This window comes from Sinocyclocheilus anshuiensis, unplaced genomic scaffold (assembly GCF_001515605.1).
Source record: "Sinocyclocheilus anshuiensis isolate Anshui unplaced genomic scaffold, SAMN03320099.WGS_v1.1 scaffold534, whole genome shotgun sequence".
Taxonomy (NCBI): Eukaryota; Metazoa; Chordata; class Actinopteri; order Cypriniformes; family Cyprinidae; genus Sinocyclocheilus; species Sinocyclocheilus anshuiensis.
The window spans coordinates 1,483,610-1,510,714 of record NW_015547712.1 but is presented as its reverse complement, the minus strand read 5'-3'; the positions used below and the strand labels follow the sequence as shown (position 1 = coordinate 1,510,714).

The window sequence follows — 27,105 nt, the reverse complement described above, 5'->3', positions numbered from 1 at the left end:
ATGGAGTGGCTTCAAGTCTTTGGATTCCTGGCAAGTTTGTTACTCTGCAGTGCAACTCTAACCACGCAGAGGTTTGTTCAATTTACAGTCCTATTAAAAAAAAAAAAAAAAAGCCGTTTATCATTAGTATTTGAAAAGGTTATTATAATGTTAAACATTTGTATTAGGCCTTCTAGGAATACCACAATTAAATAATGATTACTACAAAAAAACTGGTATATTTTCACAAGTGTTTTCAGTGTCAATTGTTTTTGAATATTCTCTGAATTCTGTTTTTGTAGTACTTTTGTGTTTGTTTCAGGGTTTTCAGGGTTTTAGGAATGAACTGATTTTTAGCATTTGAAAAACCTCGATAGAAAATAATTGCATTTATTATGGCCAAAACCAGTTTTATGGTAGATTATGCTCTAGATTTTTTTTTTCATGCTTTAAGATTTTCAATAAATAAATTAATTAAAACAAGTCTCTTCTGTTCACCAAGGCTGCATTTATTTGATCAAAAACACTGTAAAAACAGAAATATTATCACAATTTTCTATTGCACTATATTTAAAAAAATGTAATTTATTTTTGTGATCAAAGCTGAATTTTCAGCATCATTACTCCAGTCTTCAGTGTCACATGATCCTTCAGAAATCATTTTAATATGCTCATTTGCTGCTCAAGAAACATTTCTGATTAATATCAATGTTGAAAACAGTTGTGTTGCTCAATATTTATTCAGGATTTTTTAGATCTTTGCAAAAAAAAAAGTCTTTATTGTCACTTTTGATCAATTTAATGCATCCATGCTGAATAAAAGTTTAAAAACGGTAGTTTCTGATAGAAAATGAGCTGTTTAGACTTTGCTGCTTGGAAAAAATAAGTCCTGATATGATATAATGTAGAATATAATCACAGATATAATGTATCGCTATAATAATCATAAGCTATTTTTTAAATTTCAGCCCAGCACAGAATCCCTCCTATCTCATATCAGTCTCTGAAGTTCTACACTGTGGCGTTCCGACCCCTTTATCAGTCACCATTCTGGCAGATTATCCCATCAAAGTCACGGCTGAACTCATCCATGGAAATAGCAGTGTGGCCCAAGCAGAGAGCACCATCCCAGCAGGTAAATCACCATCATTTGACTTTTTATTGTGTTATTTTATTGCATTGCATTGAATTATCATCTGGCTCATCCCACATTTGCATATATATAAAACATGTATTATGTTACAGTAGCTTGACAAAACCAACATATACTGTTTGGTAAACTTGGGCTAGGTTTATTTATAATTAATTTTATTTTATTATTTTATTTATCAGAAGTGAACTCTTACTCAGATTTTTTTATTTAATTTAATTGTTTAGCTTATTTAATGTTATGCTTCAGTAGGGGACAATTAATAAATAAAAACCTGATATATGTAGACAATCGGTTTTACATTATTTCTAAAAAGCACCTTGCGGTTTTTGAAGTTTATAGCTTATATCATTTAACAATTATTAACGTATATTCAAATGTATTAATTCAGCCCGAGATGCAATGCAATTTATTCCTAAACACATTATTTGTCTAACACAGTGTTTAAATTTACATTCAAAATCACACTGTCAAACTGGAAAAGTGACCTTATTAGAATGACCTTTATGATATAAGATACATCTCCAACCTGTTCAAACAAGTACTGATGCCATTACTTTCATGTCTGCTCTGCATTCATTTTTCAGGCTCTACCAGACTGCTGGCTCTTCCCCCTGTGAGTATTAAGACTGTCATTTCCATGAATGAATCAGTACAGAGTTGCAGGGTTTACTGCGTGTTATTTTCCCTCCGCAGGTCTTTTCCAATGACACGAGTTACTGGTATCCATATCAGCTGGATGTTAAGGGGTTTGTTGGCACTAATCAAGTGTTCTCCAACTCCACCACGATGGTCTTCAGTCCCAAGTGCATGTCCGTCTTTATCCAGACCGACAAGAACAACTACCAACCAGGGCAGACGGTGAAATTTCGGGTTGTATTGGTTACTCCTGAAGGAAATCCGCACAAGGGTCAGATCGATATTTTTATCAAGGTGGGTGTCTGCAGTGTTTGGCAATAAAGCGATAAGTCTAAAACCCCCTTAGTTGTTCTAAATTCACTGTAAACTCCAGATTCACTGGGCGTAGTGCTTTATAAAATGTTACCACACAATAAAATTTGTAATCTAACTAATTACATGTGGCGATTAATTAGTCTAATTAATCGCAAATTAAAATTGGCTGTGAAAATATACACAAAAGATCATTTAAAGCCATTATTGTGTTAAATGATAAAAAGTTCAAGTAGACATAAGTAGCTTTAGAAAGAAACATTTTATTTGATTCAACATAAAATTTATTACACGTAAACATTTAGGCTACAACAGCCTAACATAAACATAAAATAAGAACATTTGTGAAACATCTCCTTATTTTTTGTTCATACAATGAAAGTCATTGGTACCCCAAAGAGCTTGGTTACCAGCATTCATTAAAATATCTTCTTTTATGTTACACAAAAAAAAGTAGGTCATACAGGTTTGAAATGACATGAGGGTGAGTAAATGATGACATAATTGTCACTTTTTGGGTGAACTGTCCCTTTATTTATTTGTATTCATTCATTCAATTCGTTCAAACTGCTGATTCATTCAGGAATAAAGTAAACGGCTCTCTTTATGAATGAACCACTGAATCATTGGTTCACCCGATTCATTCAGAAACGAAACACCACTGTGTTGCTTCGGAGATGCACAATAGTTCTGCTATGGCTTTATTGGTAATATTTTCATTGGCAAAGCTGAGCAAAAACAGACAATATTGTGTATAACAAAATTAGCTTCTTATTTACTGAACTGAATCACATTTGCACAACTTTTGCATCAAAATTTTTGCATTTATGATAGACTTCTGACCACAGTTTCGTGTCATCTAAAGTCTTTATTAATAGCTATGGTATAACATACTCATAATTCATTAAAAGAGCTTTTATTTTAGCATATTCATCAGACAATAATTACATATAATTACAATAATTACTTAATTGTAAAACCAACAACATTACAGCAGCAGTTTTACAGATGTTTTCTTTGGATTGTTTGACTCAAAAGAGAAAATAACAAAACACTAGCAAAACACTAATTTGTGTTTCCTGCTAGCTAAATTTCACATACATAAACACAAATCTGGCTCTAAACCTCTCTTTTCTTTATTCAGAGTTGATCTAGACCAGTATATGGAACTATCCAAAGCTCCATTAAAGCAATCAAAAGTGTATCTGTACATTCATGCTATTTGTCCTCTTAAGGTGTACTTTTTTTGTTAACCTGGTAACACATCCCTTACGAAAATTTGATTATGAAAAAACAAAACACTCCATGGTTACTATAGTTAAACCATGATAACCACAAATTAACCATGGCTTTGCTACAGTATGGTATTAAAAGTTTAACCATGGTATTTGTAGTAAAACTGTGGTTATACAAATGGCAATCAATACGCCAAAAAACATGCTTACTATAATAAAACCATGGTTTTCTTAAGGGATTTGTATTTGTGAATACTTTCTGTCTTTCTTTATTATTTCTTTTATTTGTTATAATTGTACTGCCTTAATGGTTTGATGTTTTGTAGGCTACTGTTTAAAAAAAAGAAAAAAGAAAGAAAGAATCAGGAAAAAGATTCACGATACGAGCTCTGAAGTTTCAATCTAAATCAAATGATTCACGATCCACAATCCGAAGTCCCGATCTGAAATAAATGATTCGCGATATGCGTCCTGAAGTGCTGATCTGAATCAAATGATTCACAAACCTGCTTCGAAGTTCCGATCTGAATAATGATTCACGAACCCGCTCCATCATTTTAGATCGGGACTTAGTAGTCTATCACAAATCTTTCAGTTTGCACAATGATTCGTGAACCCACTCCAAAGTTCCGATCTAAATCAAATGATTTGCGAACCCGCTCCGAAGTTCCGATCTAAATCAAAAGATTTGCGAACCCGCTGCGAAGTTCCGATCTAAATCAAAAGATTTGCGAACACGCTGCGAAGTTCCGACCTAAATCAAAAGATTTGCGAACCCGCTCCGAAGTTCCGATCTAAATCAAAAGATTTGCGAACCCACTCCGAAGTTCCGATCTAAATCAAAAGATTTGCGAACCCACTCCGAAGTTCCGATCTAAATCAAAAGATTTGCGAACCCACTCCGAAGTTCCGATCTAAATCAAAAGATTTGCGAACCCACTCCGAAGTTCCGATCTAAATCAAAAGATTTGCGAACCCACTCCGAAGTTCCGATCTAAATCAAAAGATTTGCGAACCCGCTGCAAAGTTCCGATCTAAATCAAAAGATTTGCGAACCCGCTTCGAAGTTCCGATCTAAATCAAAAGATTTGCGAACCCACTCCGAAGTTCCGATCTAAATCAAAAGATTTGCGAAGCCGCTGCGAAGTTCCGATCTAAATCAAAAGATTTGCGAACCTGCTGCGAAGTTCCGATCTAAATCAAAAGATTTGCGAACCCACTGTGAAGTTCCGATCTAAATCAAAAGATTTGCGAACCTGCTGCGAAGTTCCGATCTAAATCAAATTATTTGCAACCCGCTCCAAAGTCCCGATCTGAATAATGAACCATTTCAGATCGGGACTTCGGATCACATATCACGAATCGTTCAATTCGTGAACCTGCTCCGAAGTTCCGATATGAATATTACACCGTGAGTTGTTGCCATGCATCATCTTTGTCAACAGTCATCTGTATTAAATGTTTTATTTTTCCACAACTAATTAAATATTAAATTGAACTAAATTAACTACCATTAACTAATTAATTTAACGTGTTAAATTGACAGCCCTAGTATTAATATGTTACACTGAACAAAATGATACTAAATGTTTTTAAGGTAAGTGGTTGCAAACAATTTATTTTAGCTACATATAAAAAAAAATAATGTTGAAAGTTAGTCAACTAAATTTGTTTATTTAAATGTAGCTAAAATAAATTGATTGCAACCACTTACCTTACAATTTTGTAGTAAATTCAATTAATAATTTTTTTTCAGTGTACTTTTTAAAAGTTAAATCATTAAATGCCGTCCTTCCTCTAGAAAAATAAATCCCTGACAGCAGGGCAATAGAATATTGCTGTAACGTGCCAAATCAAAACAGATACTGGAACACTTCTCATTTGCTTTTATTTATTTATTTAAATTTTAACAATATATATTTCCTCACACACATACTGCTTATCTCTCAGCAGACTCTTATATTTTAAACCAGAGCCGTTGATAAAGAGATACGATTAATATGGTCTCATACTCCTTGGCAGTCAAAAGTGTCTGAACACCTTAAAATAATTTTAGAACTACTGGAAGAAAATGAACAGATACATCAGCAGTGTCAACATGAAATATATGGATTGTTTTTGTGTTTTTAATGTGAACAGGATCCCAAGGGGAATTTGATTCGACAGTGGCTGTCTGTGGATGGTTTTCTAGGTGTTGTTTCGAAAGAGCTGAACCTCTCTCAGAACCCGCCGCTCGGCCCGTGGAAAATTGTAGCTGGAATCAATGTGAGTTGTGTAAAAACTTGAGAGGAAAGTTACTTTTTTGAAGTTTTGGCCTATTATTCAAACTATGCAGGAAAAATAAATTAGCAAGCAGAACAATTACTTCACATCAGACTGTTTTTAAAACCTGTAAGTCTAAAGTATAAATCTTTGACATGAAATTCTATTTCTGTTATTATAAATTACACAGTTATTTTTGCGTTCATGCAGGATGTTGTACATGAGAGAGTGTTCACTGTGGACTACTATGGTGAGATTTCACATACGCTGCATATCTTTTATGATCTATGTTTTGTCCAGACAGCAGTCTTTATTAGCATTTGTTTACAGTGCTGCCTAAATTCGAGGTGAAGGTGGACGTCCCCTCCACCCTGCATTATGAAGACATACTGACCGGGATGGTTACAGCCAAGTGAGTGTTTGTCATGAACAGTAGTCTTATTATTTAATAGAAACACAAAATTCATACTTTCTCACTTCTAAGGTATTTTTATGGGAAGCCCGTCAGTGGAATGATGTCTGTCACATATGTCCACTTTTTCGATGGCCTTGAGAAGCGTTACCAACTTAAAGAAACAGTGAGTACAGTTTCAGAAGAATCATCTACATTTGTAAAAGGATGCACCTTTTTTTCAGCCGATACTGATGAACAACAAATCTATTATATTAATTGCTATTTATTTTTGTATATTATAATCACACTCACATACAGGCTAAACACTCTTTGCAATAATTGGATGGGAGGTGGCAGCGCATTACAAAAAATGTTTGCTGAAGGGAAAACTGCGTACCTGGCAACCCTGGCTTGAACTACAGGTGGTTCATTGGGTCAAATAAAACCCGAAGATGAACGAAGGTCTTACGGGTTTGGAACAACACGAGGGTGAGTAATTAATGACAGAACTTTCATTTTTGGGTGAACTAACCCTTCAAGGGCGCTGCGTTAGTGCATTATTATTGCTTTAACATTAACAGCCCCAAATTAAACATGAGACATTTTCTTAACGCAAGTTGCTGTTTGACATATTTCCCCTGCTTTGATTGACAGGATATCGGCCCTGATCATAGGCTGCCAATGGTGCAGATAATTGCCCTATATCGGTTGGTACCGATTATTGGCCGATACATTGGTGCATCCCTATTTGAAACCCCATGCATTGAATTTAAATTAAAAGTTTTATTAACTGTTAATCAGACTCATTATCTCTGGTGTAGATTGACGGTTCTGCTGCTCTCACATTTGATGTGTCGAACTCCAAACGGTTAGGTGACTACATATATTCCTATTACGATGAATATGGGCCCAGTGAATATGTCGACATTATCGTGAATGTCACAGATGCTACAGGTGCGTCCCGTCCTGCCTGTACCTGGCTATCAAACATTAATAACATGAACTAAAGTGCATTCAAATTAATACACAAATCGAGATGTCCTTTAAGGTTCAATTTGAGCTGATTTTCATTTCTCTTTCTGTAGGGTTAACCTACAACAGCAGCGCGAGGGTTTCTATTGTGAAGAATAAATATATTCTGGAATTTCTGCAGCATCCACAGATCATAAAACCCTCCATGACCTTCACTGCTCAGGTAAAGACAGAACAAAAAAACAAAAACAAAAAAAACAGCAGTGTTACATTTCAGTCCATATTGAGGGTAAACTGGGTGAATCAGGAAGTCATGTTTCACCCTAAAATCAAAAGAAAAATAAACAATTGTATTATACACACAAAAAATGAAGTCTATTTTTTACATTAAGAATTAACATTAAGGTCGGCGCCTTAGCTTTGTGGGCAGCGTGTCGACAAACAGCACCATTGCGCTACAGGCATCCCGAGTTCGAATCCCGACTCGAGGACCTTTCCTGATCCCGTCCCCCTATCTCTCTCCCACTTCGCTTCCTGTTAATTCTGATCTGTCCTATCATAATAAAGGTGAAAATGCCAAAAAGAATTAACATTTAAGAATGAATGTATTGTGACATTATTTTCATGACAATTAACTAAAATTGTGTGATGTGTCTATGTATCATTGCCATAATGCAGGTATGTTTTATTTACGGTTTTTTTTATTACACAAAATTACTGTAGTACAAAAAACCCACAATGATTTATAAATAATACAGATTTAAATAAGATATAATTACACATTATTGACAGTAAAACCACTTAGAAAATATACTAAAACGTACAAACAACATCTTCTCAATTGCGTTCGGCAGCATCCAGTTCATACTCAGCTCATCATCCTAAGGTTTTCTTAGTGGATTTTAGTGTTTTATTATTATTTTTTCACATTAATGTCAGTATTTTAATAATATATCAATATTTCTCACATTAAGGAGAGTTGGGACGTGTTAGTTGACATGAAAATTATGCCACAATGCAAAAAATGTAATGGTTCTAAAGAATAGGCTTCATTTAAATTAAAGGATTTTTATCAAAATAATGTAATTATGCAAAAATATTCTAAAAAAAGAGAACAATACAGTTTTGTTTTCTTTATGCATTTTCTTGTATTTATTGATTTGGTTTTGTTTTTTGTTTATTTATTTAAATGTTTAATTCTTGTGAAATATGACCTCACATGACCGATAGATTCATCCTTTTTTTCCCCATATTTTTATTTTATAAGCTGAAGTTAAGCACCTATGACAGCCGGCCGCTGTCAGCTGAAGAGCAGAGCAGAAGCGTGCTGCTGGCGGTGACCCAGAACAAGTTCAGCCCCTGGACGTGGACGTGGAACAGCGAAGAATTCCCAGAGCCTCGCACAACGAACGGCGAACCAACGACCAGCTTCTCTCCCATTTACGATATTCCAGTCGAAAATATGGATCTTCCTGTTACTGCTGATGGATTGATGTCTTTCCAGATTCACCTCTCTGACAGCGTTGCCACGCTTGATATAGAGGTGCGAACACTTCATCCACGCTTTCCACCGCCTTGATATCGCTATGCATAAAGCATGCTGACCTCTCTTCCTCCTGATGTTGCTTTCAGGCCCGGTTTGAAGACACAGTCCAGCGTCTTCAGCTCTACAGGAGTTATTCTTCACCAAGCAGATCCTACATACAGCTTCACAGAGACAGTGAGCCTCAGGTACTCAAGCTGTTTGTGTTTCATGCTGCTATTTTTGTTTTAATTGTGTCTTCACTGACAGAGTGACTTTTGCAGGTTGGACAGCCGCTGGTTTTGACGTTGGAGAGCAATTTTAACCCGACAGAATTTCACTACCTTGTAAGTATTTTGGATAAAGCGATACTGCGTCCATTTTTAAGACAAAAATGTAACTATTGAGCCAGTACTGATAAACTCTGTAAGAGAAACCTCCATTTGTCAATCAATCAATCAATCAATCAATCAATCAATCAATCAATCAATCAATCAATAAGAAGTCGGAAAGTTCTAACAACCTTTTTGAAGTAGGAGATTTCATGATGGGTTTAAATTCTGCAATTCTGCAATTTATTTAGAATTATTTATTAATTTAGAAGAAATTACATAGAAATTGTTTTACTGAAATTATATTTAATTTATTTAATTATTTGTAATACATTAAATGTATTTGTGAAGAATGTGAACCTGCAAATGTATTATTTTACATATGAATACATATTAATGTTTAAATATTAATAATAAATTAATTAAATAAATATAATTTTATTTAGTTTTTCATATATATTTTGAAGAAAATCAGACATTTAAAAATAAAATACATTTATTTTGCATTGTAGACTAAGTGGTGTTTAATCTGTAAAATCATGTCACTAAGTCCAGTACCACTGTAAAAAAAGATATACACTTTTGCATAGTACTTATTACGGAAATAATATACTTCAAATGAATATACAAACTGAACGTGATGTTTTCAGTATATTTGCAAAAAAAGAGAAAATTTATTATATTTTAAATTAATATTAAATGCAATTATTTGAACTTAAGATTGCTTTTTTTGATCAGCCTAAGTAGGACTTAAGTACATCTTTATATGTAATTTCATAATTACGTTTTTGTCTTTGAAATATGGTTAAAGTGTACTGCTGAATGTACTGACTGGTGTTTATAGTAAACTAAAATATACTTCTATGTCTAAGCTTGTTTTTAAGCATGTATTTAAATATATTATTTTTACTTTTTATTTTATTTTGTATTATATCACATATCTGTAAAGATGAAGTTGCTATGTAGTTCATTTAAAATGTAGTATATTTACCAACTTTAAATTTAATATTGAATAAAACACTAGTTAAATTAAATATAATTAAATGCTTTGGATGTGTTTTAGTATGTTAGTACTTCTTTAGAGCACAACAAAGCATTATTAAAAAATGATTAAAAATTTTGATTTTTATAGGCTACTTTTTGTTTCATTAATATTATATGTATAGTTGTTTTATATACATACCTTTAAGATTAGAAATACACTACAAGTGCACATTCAATATGATTAAGCACAAAAGGGTGTCCTGTTAATGACATTTGTGAGAATGAGCCTGTTTTGATGGATGTGTTCTGCAGGTGATGTCCCGCGGTCGGGTGGTGGATGCTGGGACGGTACATTCCTCCTCCTTCAGTCTGAACACAGATCACTCTTGGACTCCAGTGGCTTGTGTGGTGGTGTACCACACGCTTCCAGACGGAGAGATCGTGAATGATGCTCTGCAAGTTACTTTCACTCAAGTCCTGAGAAACACAGTAAGAGTTCAGCACGGGATATATAAATGTTTGTAAATACAACATTAGTAAAGATTAAGATGGAAATTCATAAATGTGATTGATTTTATTTCTAAATTAATTCAATACTTATGTAGTCATTGTTTTAGCCTATTTTTGTTAGGCTAAAACCTTTGTTAGGCCTATTTTTTCTTTATGAATTTTGACATGCTGAATACAAAAATCACATTACTTTTCGTGTATCATTAACAGTGCTCAGTGCTAAAACTAAAAACAAAGATGTTGACAACTTATACAAACTAATCTGTTATTACAAATGACATGGTACATGCATAATACTGAGCTAACAACAGTTTAATTTACCTCAGAAAAACATATTCGGTGACCATAAACTCATTAGTCAGCCAGAAGAATAAACTGTAGAGAGGAGCATTTTGCTAAATATATGCACCATATAACATTCATTATTTAAAAAATAATAATTTTTACCGTTCTTTAATGTTTTATTTATGTTTGAATAAATCCGTCCAAGTTTTTATGACAGCCATTATTTAAATGTGTATATTTAAAAAAACTAACTGAAAGTAATTGTAACTTAATTATTATAAAAACTCTTAATCGATTCTCATTTTTACGAAACGATATTGATTCTTAAATCCCAAGAATCGATTAGTCTAACCTGTTTTCAGTTAGTAGATGGAACATTGAAGCGCACCTCCCATCCTATAAATCGCAATAAGCATTGTGCGTTGGTACTTTTAATATGTCTCAGATTTTAAATTCTGTCCATTGTATTGCAGTATTCAAACAATAAATGCCGTTTTGGTGCTGTTTAATGTGGAGTGACAGATCGCTGTAGACGCGGCAGCGCAAGACGCACGTGAACTAATCATCTCCTCCACATTAATACCAGTTTCAGCACAAAATAAACATGACTAAACATCTGAAGTTAAAAGAAAGAGTACAACTTTGCAATCCGTATCCTGCCTCATGTTATCGCTCAATCAGTGTTTCAGCCGCGCAAAGACGTCAATATAACAGCTTGTAAACAATTCATGTAACATCACATTTACCTCAGAAAAACATATTCGGTGACCATAAACTCATTAGTCAGCCAGAAGAATAAACTGTAGAGAGGAGCATTTTGCTAAATATATGCACCATATAACATTCATTATTTAAAAAATAATAATTTTTACCGTTCTTTAATGTTTTATTTATGTTTGAATAAATCCGTCCAAGTTTTTATGACAGCCATTATTTAAATGTGTATATTTAAAAAAACTAACTGAAAGTAATTGTAACTTAATTATTATAAAAACTCTATTAAGTGCAATTTAAGCAGTTGTACAGCACAAATCAGTCAATTTTAACCTTCAATATTATAGTAATGTAGTACCAACTGACTCTCATGTATATTTTACAGCATTAGTTGAGAGATTTTTTTTCCTTGAGAAAATTTGGTATGTATTGTACTGATATGTATCCAAAATAATCGATATCGAATCGAATCGAATCGCAAGCTTGTGAATGAGAATCGAATCGAATCGTGAAATTTGTGTCAAAACCCAGCCCTAATAATTAGCACCACAGAAGTACAGAAGAACCATAAAATAATTTAAGTGAAACAATTTTTTGTGACATTGTGTAATAAACAATAAGTATGTATCATTTACAGTATATATTTATATAATAAAAATGATTTGTTTTATTATAAATGATATAAAATAAACGAATATAAATTGTGAATGAATATACATATACAGTGTGAACTGAATGTAATGTTTTTGGACATTTAATCACATCTTTTGCAATAAAATAAAAATGTATTGTAGTTAAAATTTGCATGAACTGCAGTCATTTGACCGTTGAATTATTCTAGTTTTTCACTCTGAAATTTCTCACATTATTGAAGTAAAATGGGTTGTAGTGTCATTATAGTAATGATACTTGATCTCATTTGCAGGTATCTCTGAGCTGGAGTCAGGATCGTGCCGAACCAGCAGATTCCGTCTCTCTCTCCGTGTCTGTATCCGAGCCCGGATCTCTGCTGGGAATTCTGGTGGTGGACAAAGCAGCATTGGACTCCAGCAAAGACAATGGCATCACAGAGAAGACGGTAATATGATCTTATACAGGTTCGAGATCATTGACATCAACACGGGGCAATATGGAGATCCTTTGTTTTCCGGGTTTCTCAGCTCATTTCTTATCTCGTTCAGTGTATTGAGTTTTAAAGTGTGGGAAATCATCAGACGATTGTTTTTCCCACAAAAAGGTCACATGATAACTAAAACTGGTCATCCTATGTAACCAAACGCTGACACCACGCCTGCGTTTCACTTTTAGACAAAAGAAAGAAACTGAGAGGAACTGTGTTTATCAGAACTAGGTGAACAGGATTGATGCTACAGACAGCATTGTGTTGTTCTGAATTCAAAACAATGGCCGGTTTGTGGCGGCCAAACAGCATCAGCAACATGAGCTTCTGTGTGTGTTTTTCAGGTGCTGGAGGAATTCATGTCGTATAGCAGAGAGATGACCCATGCGGATTACAGCAGCGTAAAAATGGGAGATCCGTATTCCATATTCATGGTAGATTTTTATCTCAGGAACAGAACATGTCTCACTTGTCTGCACAGGGTTTACGGTTGTTGTTTTATTCTGCAGACGTGCGGCGTCACTGTTCTGACCGATGCCAAGCTGGATCAGGAAAGGAGTCAAATATTCTCTGCGTTCCGTAAGTCTTAAGGGTGAATCTACCCTAGCAACCACTCAGAACACCATAGTAACCATCAGTGTTGGGAAGGTTACTTTGGAAATGTAATAGGTTACAGATTACAAGTTACCCTATTAAAAATGTAATAAGTAGTGTAACTATTTCAGTTACTTTATTAAAGTAATGTAACTGATTACATTTGAGTACTACTTTTTTTTACTATATTAAATCGCTAATGAATGTTTTCAACTGTTATTCATTTTCAAACATGTAAAGCAGGCAGGGTTAACCTTACAGTAGCGCTCAGCGCAGACTTTCAAAATACTTCATCACTTGAATTAAGATTAGAAAAATGTTATTTTAAAGCACAGCCACCACAAAATCAGCACCTCTTTTTACTTTGAGTATTTACTTTGAGGTTATACACTGATTTAAAATCACAACAAGATACAGTTTAATAGCTATGATACTGATTTGGAAATCAAATCTTTGCATAGCTATGACTAACAATGCCTTATTAAAAAATAAAGCATATACATAAACCCAAATAGAAAATAAAACAGTTATCGAATAAACGTGTTCTATTCTGTCCTAAACTCCTAAAACATTGGTGTAGTAGAGCAGTCAGTTCAATCTGAGAAAGAAATCAATTAAATGTGTGTGTGTGTGTGTGTGAAAATATTCAGATGTAACCCCTTTTGTAATTGTTAACATTTTCCTAAGTAACTGTAATTTAATTACACATTTTCTTCTAAGTAACTGTAACAGATTACAGTTACATTTATTTTGTAATTAAGTTATGTAACTCTGTTACATGTAACTAGTTACTCCCCAACACTGGGAACCATCTAGTACAGGGGTGCCCAAGCTCGGTCCTGGAGGGCCGGTGTCCGGAGGGAGTTTAGCTCCAACCCCAATTAAACACACCTGAACCAGCTAATCAAGCTCTTAGTAGGCATACTAGAAACTTGAAGGCAGGTGTGTTGAGGGAAGTTGGAGCTAAACTCTGCAGGACACCGGCCCTCCAGGACCGAGTTTGGGCACCCCTGATCTAGTAACACCCTGGCAACCAATCAAAACAGAGTGACATCATGTTGATGAGTTTTGCGCTCATTTCCTTAAGCTGAGGTGAACAGGGTCAAATTTAGATATCATCGTATTTCCCTAGCTAATTAATCACAGTACATTAAGACATGCAAATTAGGCATGATGTAATTAAATATGCACTAATTAGCATACTTCTCAAGAAATAGATAAAGCCAGGTTCAAAATTTTTGTTTCATTTTGCCAAGTTAAAGGTTTTTACAGAAGGGATTTTGAATCTCTCTTTTTTATCACTCCATAAATCAGATAATACTGTCAACAGCCAGAAATTTTTTTATAATTTTTACCATGTTTTAAAGGGGTGGTTCATTGCGATTTCACTTTTTTAACGTTAGTTTATGTGTAATGTTGCCCTTTAAAGGATTAAAATGTTATATAAATCAGGTGCAAACCCCTCTGTAAAAACCTTCAGAATATAGATATGAATAAAACTAATCAGTTCGGTGTATATAAGTGCTGTTGAAGTGGAGGTTTCTGGCTCAATGCAGGAGAAAAACTCCTTTTGAGAAAACAGATATGCATAATAATTTAAATCGACATTGATAATAATCAGAAATGTTTCTTGTGCAGCGAATCAGCATATTAGAATGATTTATGAAAGATCATGTGACACTGAAGACTGGAGTTATGATGCTGAAAATTCAGCATGGACTCACATGAATAAATTACATTTTTTAAATATATTAAAACTGAAAACAGTTATTTTAAATTGTAAAAATATTTCACGATATGACTGTTTTACTGTATTTTTGTTCAAATAAATGAAGCATAAAATACATCTTTACCATATTCTTTAGTATATATATTCCTAGATTAGTATTTCTGCAATGTCTGTAGACTATAGTCACATTAGGAATAAAATAAACACTAAAATGTGTATTTCAAGTGTTGTCTTTCCACTGGTCTAAAAGAAATGTAATGATGCAAGATAGTGTAAAATCTTGAAATTGACCAGTACATGAAAAAACAATAGATTTGCCTGTAATGTCTTGCCTTTTCATAACCATTTTCTCACTAACGCTCATATGTTCCACCGCAGGGCCGGAAATCCTTATGAATCAGCAGGATAGCGGTGGTTTTCAGGAGCCCAGAAAGCGAACAGACTTTCCTGAAACCTGGATCTGGCTGGATGCTAATGTGAGGTACGAGGAGATATATGTGTATCTTCGAGTGGATATTAACTTGGAAATAACAAGAAATCACACATGAGATCTCTTTAATATCCAAGTTGTTTCTCCTAGACGGCAATGAGTGAAGCAACGTTTGCTTCAGCATCATTACTCCAGTCTTTAGAGTCACATGATCCATCAGAAATTATTCTAATATGCTGATTGTTGTGCTGCCTCATATTTTTGTGTAAACCATGATACAATTTTTCCAGAATACCTCAATAGAAACTTCAAAAAGAACAGCATTTATTTAAAAATAGATTTTTTAATATTAGAAATATCTTTACTGTCACTTTTGATCAATTTAATGCACCCTTGCTGAATAAAAGTATTAATTTCTTTGATCTGAAGTCAGAAAATTAAGTTTCAAATGAAGTCGGCATCTCAATTTTTTCCCCTAAGAATGATCTGAGTTTCTATCGACGTTTGTTTTATGTCAACAATTTACTAATTTGTGTCTGTTCTTATTTATGTTGCAGTAATTCTGCCTTGGATTCCTTCCAGTTCACCGTGCCGGACAGCTTGACCTCCTGGGTGGCCTTTGCCATCGTGATGTCAGAGAATCTGGGTTTGGGCATCAGCGCTCCTGCAGAGGTGACGCATCATGTGCAATTGATCTGTCACTTAGCATTTCATATATATAATACAGATAATGATTATTAAAAAGGAGTTTCTTTCCCAGTTGACTGTGTTCCAAGATTTCTTTGTGTCACTGAATCTCCCGGCGTTCCTGATCCGTGGGGAACTGCTACTGCTGGAAGTTAATTTATTCAACTATATGGATGTAGATATGGAGGTGAGATTTATGTTTGTAAAATAGTCAGTACTCGGAAGTATCGAAACTTTGAATTATTGATGCTAGAAAACATATTTATTAGTGTTTGTTATAGGAATAGTTCACCCAGAAATGAACACTTGCTGAAAATGTACTCACCATCAGGCCATCCAAGATGTAGATGAGTTTGTTTCTTCATCAGATTTGGAGAAATGTAGCATTCCATCACTTGCTCACCAATGGATGCTCTGCAGTGAATGGGTGCCGTCAGAATGAGAGTCCAAACAGCTGATAAAAACATCACAATAATCCACAAGTAATCCACACCATGTTAATTAACATCTTGAGAAGTAAAAAGCTGTGTGTTTGTAAGAAACAAATCCTTAAACTTTAAACCATTGCTTTTAACTTTAAACTGTCGCTTCTGGCCAAAATACTATATTCTATAATCCGTAATAATGCTTCCTTCAGTGAAAAAGGCCTCACATCAAAATCCACCCACATATTTGTTTGGAACTGTTTTGACATGTAAACGGTGCTTGATCTGTGCATATTTCTCTCCTGATTCAGACGAGACAACATATTTAACGGGAAAAAGCAATATTATAGATAGAGTTTTTTAGCCAAAAAATGTTTCAAGTTAAAAACATCTTAACAATAGAATTGTTTATTACAACACAGACCTTTTCACTTCACAAGACGTTAACTGATGGACTGGAGTGGTATGGATTACTTGTGGATTATTGTGATGTTTTTATCAGCTGTTTGGACTCTCATTCTGACGGCACCCATTCACTGCAGAGCATCCATTGGTGAGCAAGTGATGCAATGCTACATTTCTCCAAACCTGTTCCCATGAAGAAACAAACTCCTCTACATGTTGGATGGCCTGACGGTGAGTATTTTTTTTAGCACATATTCATTTTTGGGTGAACTGTTTCTTTAAGGCAGCATCATTGTCAAAATTTGTGTTAGTTATTTGAACAAACCACTGACTCACAGTATTAAACCCTGGCACACAAATAAACAAAAGTAAGCATTTTTTGTGAATTTTGATTTGTGAATTGAAGTCCGCTAAATGACAAATGACCTGAAGCTCTCTTCATGTCTTTAACTGTCACAGGTGATGGTTGTGGTTGCAGAAAGTTGGATGTTTGAGTTTGTGTCACCAGACAATGGAGGATTTTCCTTGGACAACGTGAGGAAAGTCTTAGTGTCGAGTCAGAACATCGCATCGCTTCTGTTCCCCATCAGAGCCACAGCGCTGGGAGAGATTCCCATCTCCGTCAAAGCCACGTCTGTCTACTCTTCAGACTGGGTCTACAAGACGGTTCTTGTCAAGGTGATTAATTTCAGTATAATATTTCACCCCAAAATTAAAAGAGAAAAATCGTTGGCCTATTTTGCATAAAGAAAATTAAGGTTGTTTTGCAATTATTTATGCATTTATTCGTTCATTTATTTATCTATTTATTTATGCATTTATTTATTGTTCATGACTGCAATGCTTGTGGACATTTTTAGCTTTTTTTCTCATTGTGTTTGATGGTTCTATATTTTTTTAAAGCAATGGAAAATCTGTAATATGTTAATGTTTTTATTTTAATAAATTAAAGACAGTGCAGTTTTTTATCTGGACAGTTTTCACGACAATTTTTGCCTCGTGTTCATGACTTCAATGCATCTGGACATTTTTAGCTTTTTTTCCCCTCATTCTGAATGATTCTATTTATTACAGCAAACCAAATCTGTAATACACTGGTGTTTTAAATAAACTGAAGACACTCCAACAATGTGCAACATGTGCAACAGCCTGGGAAAGTGGAAAATCCTACTAAACTTTTTTGTTGTTGCTGAATGATTTTTCTCTAGCCAGAGGGACTGGAGCAATCATACTCCCAAGCCTTGTTTCTGGAGTTTCAACTGAAGCAGAACATGCTGACTAGGACAATGTCGTTTAGTTTTCCTGCAAATGTGGTTCCTGACAGTCAAAGGGCTAGTGTGTCTGCTGTGGGTATGTGTCCTCACTCTGTATTTCTATTCTAAGAGGACATTATCAGTCTGCTTTTGCATATTGAGTGCAAACATCTCTCCTCTGTATGTGTATGTTGAAGGTGACATTCTGGGCCCGTCCATTGGCAATCTGGACTCTCTCATTGAGATGCCTTATGGTTGTGGAGAGCAGAACATGATCCATTTTGCTCCAAATATTTATGTTCTCCAGTACATGAGAAGCACCAAGCAGACTGATGAACAGACCAGAAACAAAGCTATGAGCTACATGATGGAAGGTAAACGTTGTGTAGTCTAGTTGAATAGTTCTGAGACAAAGAGCAAATGTCCTTGACTTATCATATATGTTCTGTTTGATTGCAGCTTATGAACGTGAGCTTTCCTACCAAAGGCTTGATGGCTCCTTCAGTGCTTTTGGAGACAGTGATGGTTCTGGCAGCACATGGTATACAGAAACACATTACAGCTTAAATTCTACCCCAAAATTCTGAGCAAATACCATATATACCAATATTAAGCATCTTCATTCCTCTTTTCAGTTCAGTGCTGATTATAGAACTGATGGATGAAAAATGATGTGTGTGAATGATTGGTGGTGTGTTTTGTGATATTCAGGCTGTCAGCGTTCGTGCTCAGGTGTTTCCTCCAGGCTCAGGACTTCATTTCCATCGACCCGATGGTGATGCAGAGGATAGCATATTGGCTACTGGCTCATCAGAACGCTGACGGTTCGTTCGCGGAGCCGGGTCGGGTCATCCACACAGAGCTCCAGGGAGGACTGGATGGGCCAGTGTCTCTCACGGCATACGTCCTTATAGCGCTTCTGGAGGACGCTGAATACAGGGTGAGTTAGAGAGACTGAATGATGGAACGACAGACAGACAGACAGATAGACAGATAGACAGATAGATAGAAAACAAGATAAATAAATATATATGGATACAAATAAAAACAAAAAGTAAAAAAACCATTAACACCATTAACACAATATTGATAGATAGATAGATAGATAGATAGATAGATAGATAGATAGATAGATGGATTAAATGTAGATCAATTGAATGATAGATCGATTCAATAGATAGACTTAATGACAGAACGTTAGAACTATAGATGGATTGATGGATGGATGGATGGATGGATGGATAGACAGACAGACAGACAGATTTATAGATTGATCGATAGAACGATTGAATGATAGAACGATAGATCGATTGAACGTAGGATGGATGGATTGATTGATTGAAGATCTGTTTGTGTCTCTGGTAGAATGCATTTGAAGGCAGCATTTCTTCTGCCGTGAGTTTCCTGACGTCTCGACTGGCTCAGAGAATCTCCAGTAACTACAGCCTGTCTTTAGTGACCTATGCTCTGTCACTGGCCAACAGCACCGCCGCCCCATCTGCCCTCACCGAGCTGTTGAACAGAGCACTAATTGTTGGTAAATATCCTCTGGATTTATACTCTAAAGACAGCACGCCACAGATGTGAAACACACACAAAGCTGAAAATAACCTGCAATTTTCCGTTAACAGTGTGGCGAGCAGCTGTAGTGTTATGGATGAGCGTCGCACCTGGCACAGTAAAATGTGTTAGATGCTAATGTGTTTATAATAGTTGGATGGTGACGCTGTATCTGGGTCTTTCAGATGGAGTGCCAACCTGGAGACCCCCAGCCAACGTCCTGTACAATTCCTGGCAGCCAAGTTCATCAGATATTGAGATGTCGGCCTACGTACTGCTCGCCATGCACAGACTCAAACTAATGGATGAAGGATTCACTCTGGTGAAGTGGCTCAGTAAGCAAAGAAACCATCTTGGGGGATATGGATCCACTCAGGTACATATCAAACAGACATTCAACTCACGAGAAAGACAATAAAAAACGGTTTAAATGGGACAAAATGGCTCACTTTTAGATATTCAGGCTCCCAAAACGAATGTCAACATTTTAAAAAGGCTAAATTACCTACAACAGCATTCTAATACTCTGGCTGAATAGTTGTTTTTATCATGGTTTCAGCAAAAATATTAAGTAGCACAACTGTTTTCAACATTGATAATTATCAGAAAAATTTATTGAGCAGCAAATCAGCATATTAGAATGATTTCTGAAGGATCATGTGACACTGACAGTAATGATGCTGAAAATGCAGCTTTGATCAGATGAATAAATGGCATTTTATTTCACTTACACAATTTAGCAAAATCAGACAATATTGTGTCTAATATATACCACAATATTAACTTATTATTATTGAATTGCTGGTCAGTGTTCAAAAAATGCTGGGAAATCTCTTCATGTAGCCCTACAAGAGTGATTACTGATAAACTGTCTGAAAAAAACAGTCACGTTTTAGAGAAGAAAAAAATCACCTACTGACTTTCAAAGCTGCTACATAGTAACGACTTTCTACTTCGAGGATCTTGATAGAAATGTAGTGGAGTGAAAAGTACAATATTTGTCTTTCAAATGTAGTGAAGTTAAAGTCATAAGTTCCCAGAAAAAATAATACTCAAGTAAAGTACAGATACTCAAAAAGTGTACTTAAGTATAATACTCAAGTAAATGTACTTAGTTACTGTCCGCCTCTGGACACTGAAGACTGGAGAAATGATGCTGAAAATTCAGCATTACATCACAGGAATAAATAGCATTTTACAATATATTTTAATAGAAAACTGACACTTTAAAGTAATAATATTTCACATTTTTACTGTATATTTGATCAAATAAATGCAGCTTTGGTGAGCATATTAGAGAATGTATAAGGGAATATTCCAGTTTTAACAGAAGTTAGTCTATAGCATCTGTAGCATAATGTTGATTATCACAAAAATCATTTTGACTCATTCCACATTTCCTTTTTGTTTTGTTTTTTAAAAAAAGCAAAAACAGTCAGTCACTTACAGTGGAAGTAAATGGGGCCACTTTTACAGGAGCGCTTTTCTGCACATTTCTGCAAATGTTTATAGTTGTTTTAAGGTTGTCATTACAAAGAAGTTGTAAAATTGGTTAGTATAACATTCCACAAAAAGTCTAGTAAGTGACTTTTTGCGCTCTAAAATCATGTTAATGCATATGCGACCCTGGACCACAAAACCAGTCATAAGGGTCAATTTTTCTAAATTGAGATTTATACATCAGCTGAAAGCTGAATAAATAATCTTTCCATTGATGTATGGTTTGTTAGGATAGGACAATATTTGGCCGAGATACAACTATTTGAAAATCTGGAATCTGAGGGTGCAAAAGTTCAAAATATTGAGAAAATCGCCTTTAAAGTTGTCCAAATAAAGTCCTTAGCAATGCATATTACTAATCAAAAATTAAGTTTTCATATATTTACAGTAGGAAATTTGCAAAATATCTTCATGGAACTTAATATCCTAATGATTTTTGGCATAAAAGAAAAATCTATAATTTTGACCCATACAATGTATTTTTGGCTATTGCTACAAATATCCCCCAGCGACTTCAGACTGGTTTTGTGCTCCAGGGTCACATATTGTTTAAATCTTGTGGTTTTACTATTAATACAGTATTGTAACATATACAGATTGACCCCATTTATTTCCCATTATAAGTGCTTTTTTAATTTTTATTTATTTTTTTAGTAGAACAAGTAAAAAAATGTGCTGATCAAAATTACACCACCTGGGAATATTCCTTTACGAAAGTCAGCAGGGTTTAACATCTTCTGTGGCTGGTTTCCTTGTGTTGATGATTACACGCATCTATGATCTATTCCATTGATTCAAGGAGGGGAATTTGTTGGCAAGCGAATGTTTCAATTGGAAATCAAGCTGTGCAAAAGGCCATCGAGGTGAGATAAGAAAATGTAGTTTTAATTTTATAAAGGCCTTCTTGATATTACATTTGGCTCGGGACCGAAGGCCTGCGATCTGTCACGAACACTAACCTCAATGAGGACTAGCAGTTTCTGGGCTGTGAGCTCTGATAAAGCGCTGCGCTCATGTTAAAGCCCCTCGTTTTGACACAACAACTCGAATCCAACAGGAGAACATCTGACTGCACTCGAGAGAGTCCTGGCGGTATTTGGTCGAGTGTGGAAAGATTAAAGGATCTGTGTCTCTGCTCCACACATGTGCGGTGTTATTTACCAGGTGGCAGGTGATTGAATTGAGAGTGTATCTGTGACACAGATGCACGTGCACCTGTTATTGATGCAGAGAGATGATCACATCTGCCAAAACTGATACATGCTTATCCCATTTTTAAATTTTTTTATTATTGAATGCACTTTTTGTTGTTTTGATCAGTTCTAAAGCTTTATTAAAATATCTGTGCTCTGTTTGTATGTCTTTGTTGTCAGGATACAGTGATGGCGTTGCATGCACTGTCAATCTACGCCACCTTCAGCAGCGCAGAGTCTATAGATCTCACCATCACTGTGAACGGTGCCTCCGGTGCTGCCGCCACATTCAACATAGACAGATACAATTACCTGCTCCAGCAGAGCCAAGACCTGCCCGTATGTATACAATACACTGCTCTAGATACACACTACTGTTCAACAGATTGAGGTCAGTAAGATTCCCATTTCAAATAAATGCAGTTCTTTTGAAAAAAAAAAAAAAAATTAAAAGAGATATTTCTTGAGCAGCAGATCGGCATATTAGAATGATTTCTGAAGGATCATGTGACACTTAAGACTGGAGTAATGATGCTGAAAATTCATCTTTGCATCACAGGAACAAATTTGATTTAAAAATATATTCAAACAGAAAATGGTTATTTTAAATTGTAATAATATTTCACAATTTTACTTTTTTCTACTGTAATTTTAATCAAATAAATGCAGCCTTGGTGAGACTTTCAAAAAAATAAAAAAATCTTACTGACCCCAAACTTTTAAACGGTGATGAATAAAGGAGTATTTTGTATTCAACAGAAAGAAGTTAAGAGGAATCTAGCATTTGTAGCATAATGTTGATTAACACAAAAGAAATGATATATATAGAGAGAGCGAGAGGAAAGTGAAGCTTATAATTCTATAAAAGCACTTACAGTAATTCTTATGTGAAAACATGAGGATTATTTGAGCTGTAAAGCTTTTTAAATGATCATTTTACAGTCATTTTAGGAGTGTAATGACAACAAAGTTATAAAATTGCATATAACTTAACACAATAAAGGCTAGCACTTTTTGCAACTGAAAATTCAGCTTTGACATGACGGGAATAAATGACATTTTAAAATATATTTAAATTATCTTCTTTTTTTTTTATTGCAATGTTATTTCACACTTTTCTTGTTTTTACTGTATTTTGATCAAATAAATGCAGCCTTGGTGAACATTAGAGACTTCTTTTAAAAGAATGAATAAATCTCACTGACCCCAAACTTTTGAGCAGTACTGTGTAACTCCTAACACAAAGTATTAAACTTTCTTTTCAAAGTAATCACTGCACATAACAAGCAGACTGTTTGTGACACTCTAGTAATAGTAGTACGTGGCGCATGCTAATGTTGGGTTTGCCTCTACAGATCGAAGCAGAAGAGGGGGTTGATATTGAGGTGGTGGCAGAAGGTAAAGGCTTTGCTCTGTTTCAGGTATGTCTAAACATCTCCAAGTCAAGAATCTGTCCTTAAATGCATTGTTTAGCACTGCTGCAAAAAATATTGAAGCTAAAAAAAGGCTGCTATTTGCTTGTTGAACGACTAGTTGACATAGCAGCATAATTTAGCAGGATCATCTCCATTGCAAAACTGTCAAATAGCGAGGTATTACCAATGAAAGCAGGTTATGAAGGTTCAACAGCTGCGAATAATAACTGAAACCCTCGTAAAGATAAAAAGAGATGTAATGGCAGAAACATTCTGTTGTCATCAGCAGTCGGATCCCCTCTTTCTCAGTTCAATGTGTAATTATACCTTTGATTGCTCACCATGGAGCACGTAAACCGGCCCAGACGCTGTTTTCCTCATCAGTGAGACACCAGCAACATCTTGAGCTGCTTTGAAAGGCCACACCGAAGAAACAGCGTCCAGAACTCTGTTCTGCAGAAGATTGGCAAAGCAGAGATGACCTCATTTTGAGTCGTGTTTGCTAATTTGTTCTTCAGACATGAATGATTCCTCAATCGTCTGGCTTGTACTGTTGCTTTATAAAATCTCATAAAATGGGGGAATTATTAGAGTATTATTCATTTTCTCTTACTGTTTCAGCTTAATGTGTTCTACAACGTGATAAACCTGAGAACGTCGCTCAGACGGCGTGACATACACACAGATGAGGCCTTTTATTTGTATATAGACGTAATGGACAATGAGGAGTTCAGTGTAAACCTTCACATATGTTTCAGGTGAGCAGCTGAGCCGAACGCACACCGTTGTTTACTTATTGCCAAAATGATTTCATCAGCACCAAAAAATGCGATTAAAAAGACTGCACTATTGAGGTCCTGATTATTTAACATGATTATTTAACTCATTGACTACATCATGCATTTATATGCAACTTATTTTTTTATTTAACTCAACTTAAAAAAATAAATCATAAATAAATAAAATATGTATATATATAGAGAGAGTCAATTTTGGCCAGGGCTCCCTGGAAGAAAAGATTTTGCATCTCAATGGGACTATCCTGGTGAAATAAAGGATAATATATACTCACACACACACACACACACACACACTCTCGACTATCCTGGTGAAATAAAGGATAATATATACTCACACACACACACACACACACACACACACACACACACACACACATTTAAATAAATAATGTTAATATAAAATAAATATATAATAATATAATATAAATTAGATGAATATAAAATAAATTTGATCAACAATATTTGATTAATATCTTATTTTCAAAGCCAAAATTGTAATTGAAAATCATTTAAAATCTACAAATATATTTGAATTATATAACAAAATAAAAAAATGGCTTTATTTTAAATCAAATATAGCAAGTGCACATTTAAAACAAAATCACGAAAGCTCAGTTATTGTTAGTTTGCAGATTCCACTTGGTTTGATGTTTTGTTTCATCATTTTCTTCTCATTATGGATGTCAAAAAAGTAAAATCAGTGTTGATTATCAAGAAAACAGTTTCTAAAATTATACTTAAACAAATGATAAGATATTCTATATCATCAATATTGCATTCGATTTTGGATATCTCGGGCAAATCATGAATTTCAACCATTTTTAATTGTCCAAATTCTTTTTGGGGCCACTGTAGATATTCTATGGAATCATTTGTGAGTGTAAATCTGTTTGAAAGCATAATTTCTGCTGTTTTTAAGGTTGAGGGAGGACCAGGGCCTGAGACAGACGGGTATGGCCATACTGGACGTGGGTTTACTCTCGGGGTTCGGTTTGGCCCAAAACGGTGTCCAGCTAAATGATATAGTCAGACGAGTAGAGACACCTTCAGGACGAATTACACTTTATTTAGACATGGTGAGTTCCTCTTATATGTTCATGACTACAATATTACAGTATAAGTGTGCTGAATCTATTTTTGTGCTGATGATGGTTTATTTGGTTCATGTTTTCGTGTTCATTATGCATCCATGGCTGACAGTATGTCCAATCTCATCGTCTTTTCTCTCATCACAGGTGACCACAATGGAAAGGTGCGTTGAAATATCCACCATCCTGGAATTTAAGGTGGTCAATGTCCAAGATGCTGTGGTCATGATCTACGATTACTATGAGCCCAGTAAGACTCTTAGCTCCAGATTCTCTAATGCATTCCTATGTTGCAGTATGTGTTTCAAGCTCCTTGTTTCATTCCCTTACCTTCTGCAGGACGGAGGACAGTGCGGTCCTACACATCTGAGACAAGACGGGACATGTCTGTGTGTTCGCTATGTGGGCCGGATTGCTCCGAGTGTGGGGTTCGAGACATCTGGCCGACTGACGGGACGCCGTCCATTAATAAACATCCACTTCTGGCTCTAAGTTTGACCACAGCACTCATCCTGTCAATCTGCAACTAGTGTTTTCCCTAAATCAAAACCATTGTAATCAATAACACAAGCAAAATGTATGTGTACATTGTTTTTTAAAAATGGTTTCTGAAAATGTGAAAAAAATTCTTTGTAAATTTTATGTATGAAAATTGGTGCATTTAGTTCAGTGCAACAATGAATGATTTTTACAAACAGTTTAGACAGAATTTTGTTTCTTTAAATGATGTCTCATGAATTAATAATTCATTAATTAAAAATAAATTATTAAATCAAATTAATCATTTAATTATCAATTAATATTATAATTATTATAATTCATTAATTACTTATTGATTGAATAAAGGATGCTTTTTTTTTTTTTTAGATTTTTCCAATGCACTGTTTTTTTTTGTGGCTTTTTTTTTAAGAATAATTGAAATAGTAAAACAGTGTCAGGCTCAAAACTGATAAATTAACGTTTTAAATGTAAGCACTGTGATTCTTGCGCTCCCTGTCATCATTATAATAATCCGCTGCATAAAGCTGTGTTACGTACCTCAATTACAAATTTTCCAGTAGTGAACATGTTTGTCTTTTTTGATCTTGTAAGTTGCAATGGCTTTAATAAGTTTCAACACTGTTTAAAAACATTAAGTATCAGTTGTATACAAAGTGACCTACATTGAATTTTGAACCACATTGACCATTGAAAATGGGTCAAATTCAACAAGGAAAGTCTAAGAACCAGAATCTAAAAGAATATCTTTAATATGTCTTCAGTTACAGACATGCAAACTTTGGAAAAATAATATTTTTGGCACTCAAGACAAGTATGTTCTTATGCGAGTGTTTTGATAGAGGGAAACAAGATAGCTTTCTAGTTTCAACATTATTTGTTCTTCAGACATTACTCTTTAAAAGAAAAAAGTATCAGCTATACGCAAAGGGACCCACATTTGGTTCTTGACTGCTGAAAATGTGTGAAAGGGCTCTAAGTCTCTGGAGAAATTTCCATATACAAAATAGTGGATTAGTAAATCAGTTTATGTTTGTTTTTCTGTAGAAAAATATCAAAACAAAAAAATTAATTAGCTGCAGAGGTTTGAAATTTGGTTGATTTTACACTGAATGACC

The 27,105-nt window shown here is 34.8% G+C and overlaps 1 protein-coding gene across 1 annotated transcript; it reads left to right on the top strand.

Annotated features, from left to right (window-relative positions):
- On the top strand, positions 1 to 26,019 carry LOC107704024 (CD109 antigen-like). Its single transcript, XM_016506857.1, has 33 exons — positions 1 to 71; positions 948 to 1,114; positions 1,717 to 1,745; positions 1,826 to 2,062; positions 5,455 to 5,580; positions 5,788 to 5,827; positions 5,908 to 5,989; positions 6,062 to 6,155; positions 6,793 to 6,925; positions 7,057 to 7,166; positions 8,211 to 8,486; positions 8,576 to 8,674; positions 8,750 to 8,812; positions 10,094 to 10,270; positions 12,216 to 12,368; positions 12,755 to 12,844; positions 12,920 to 12,989; positions 15,112 to 15,214; positions 15,721 to 15,835; positions 15,924 to 16,037; positions 17,140 to 17,358; positions 17,889 to 18,030; positions 18,131 to 18,307; positions 18,393 to 18,474; positions 18,645 to 18,873; positions 19,299 to 19,470; positions 19,679 to 19,869; positions 22,367 to 22,525; positions 23,542 to 23,607; positions 24,223 to 24,359; positions 25,321 to 25,477; positions 25,637 to 25,739; positions 25,829 to 26,019. Exons 1-33 carry the CDS (start codon positions 1 to 3, stop codon positions 26,017 to 26,019), a joined length of 4,374 nt encoding a protein of 1,457 aa, XP_016362343.1.
- The last annotated feature ends 1,086 nt before the right edge of the window (positions 26,020 to 27,105 follow it).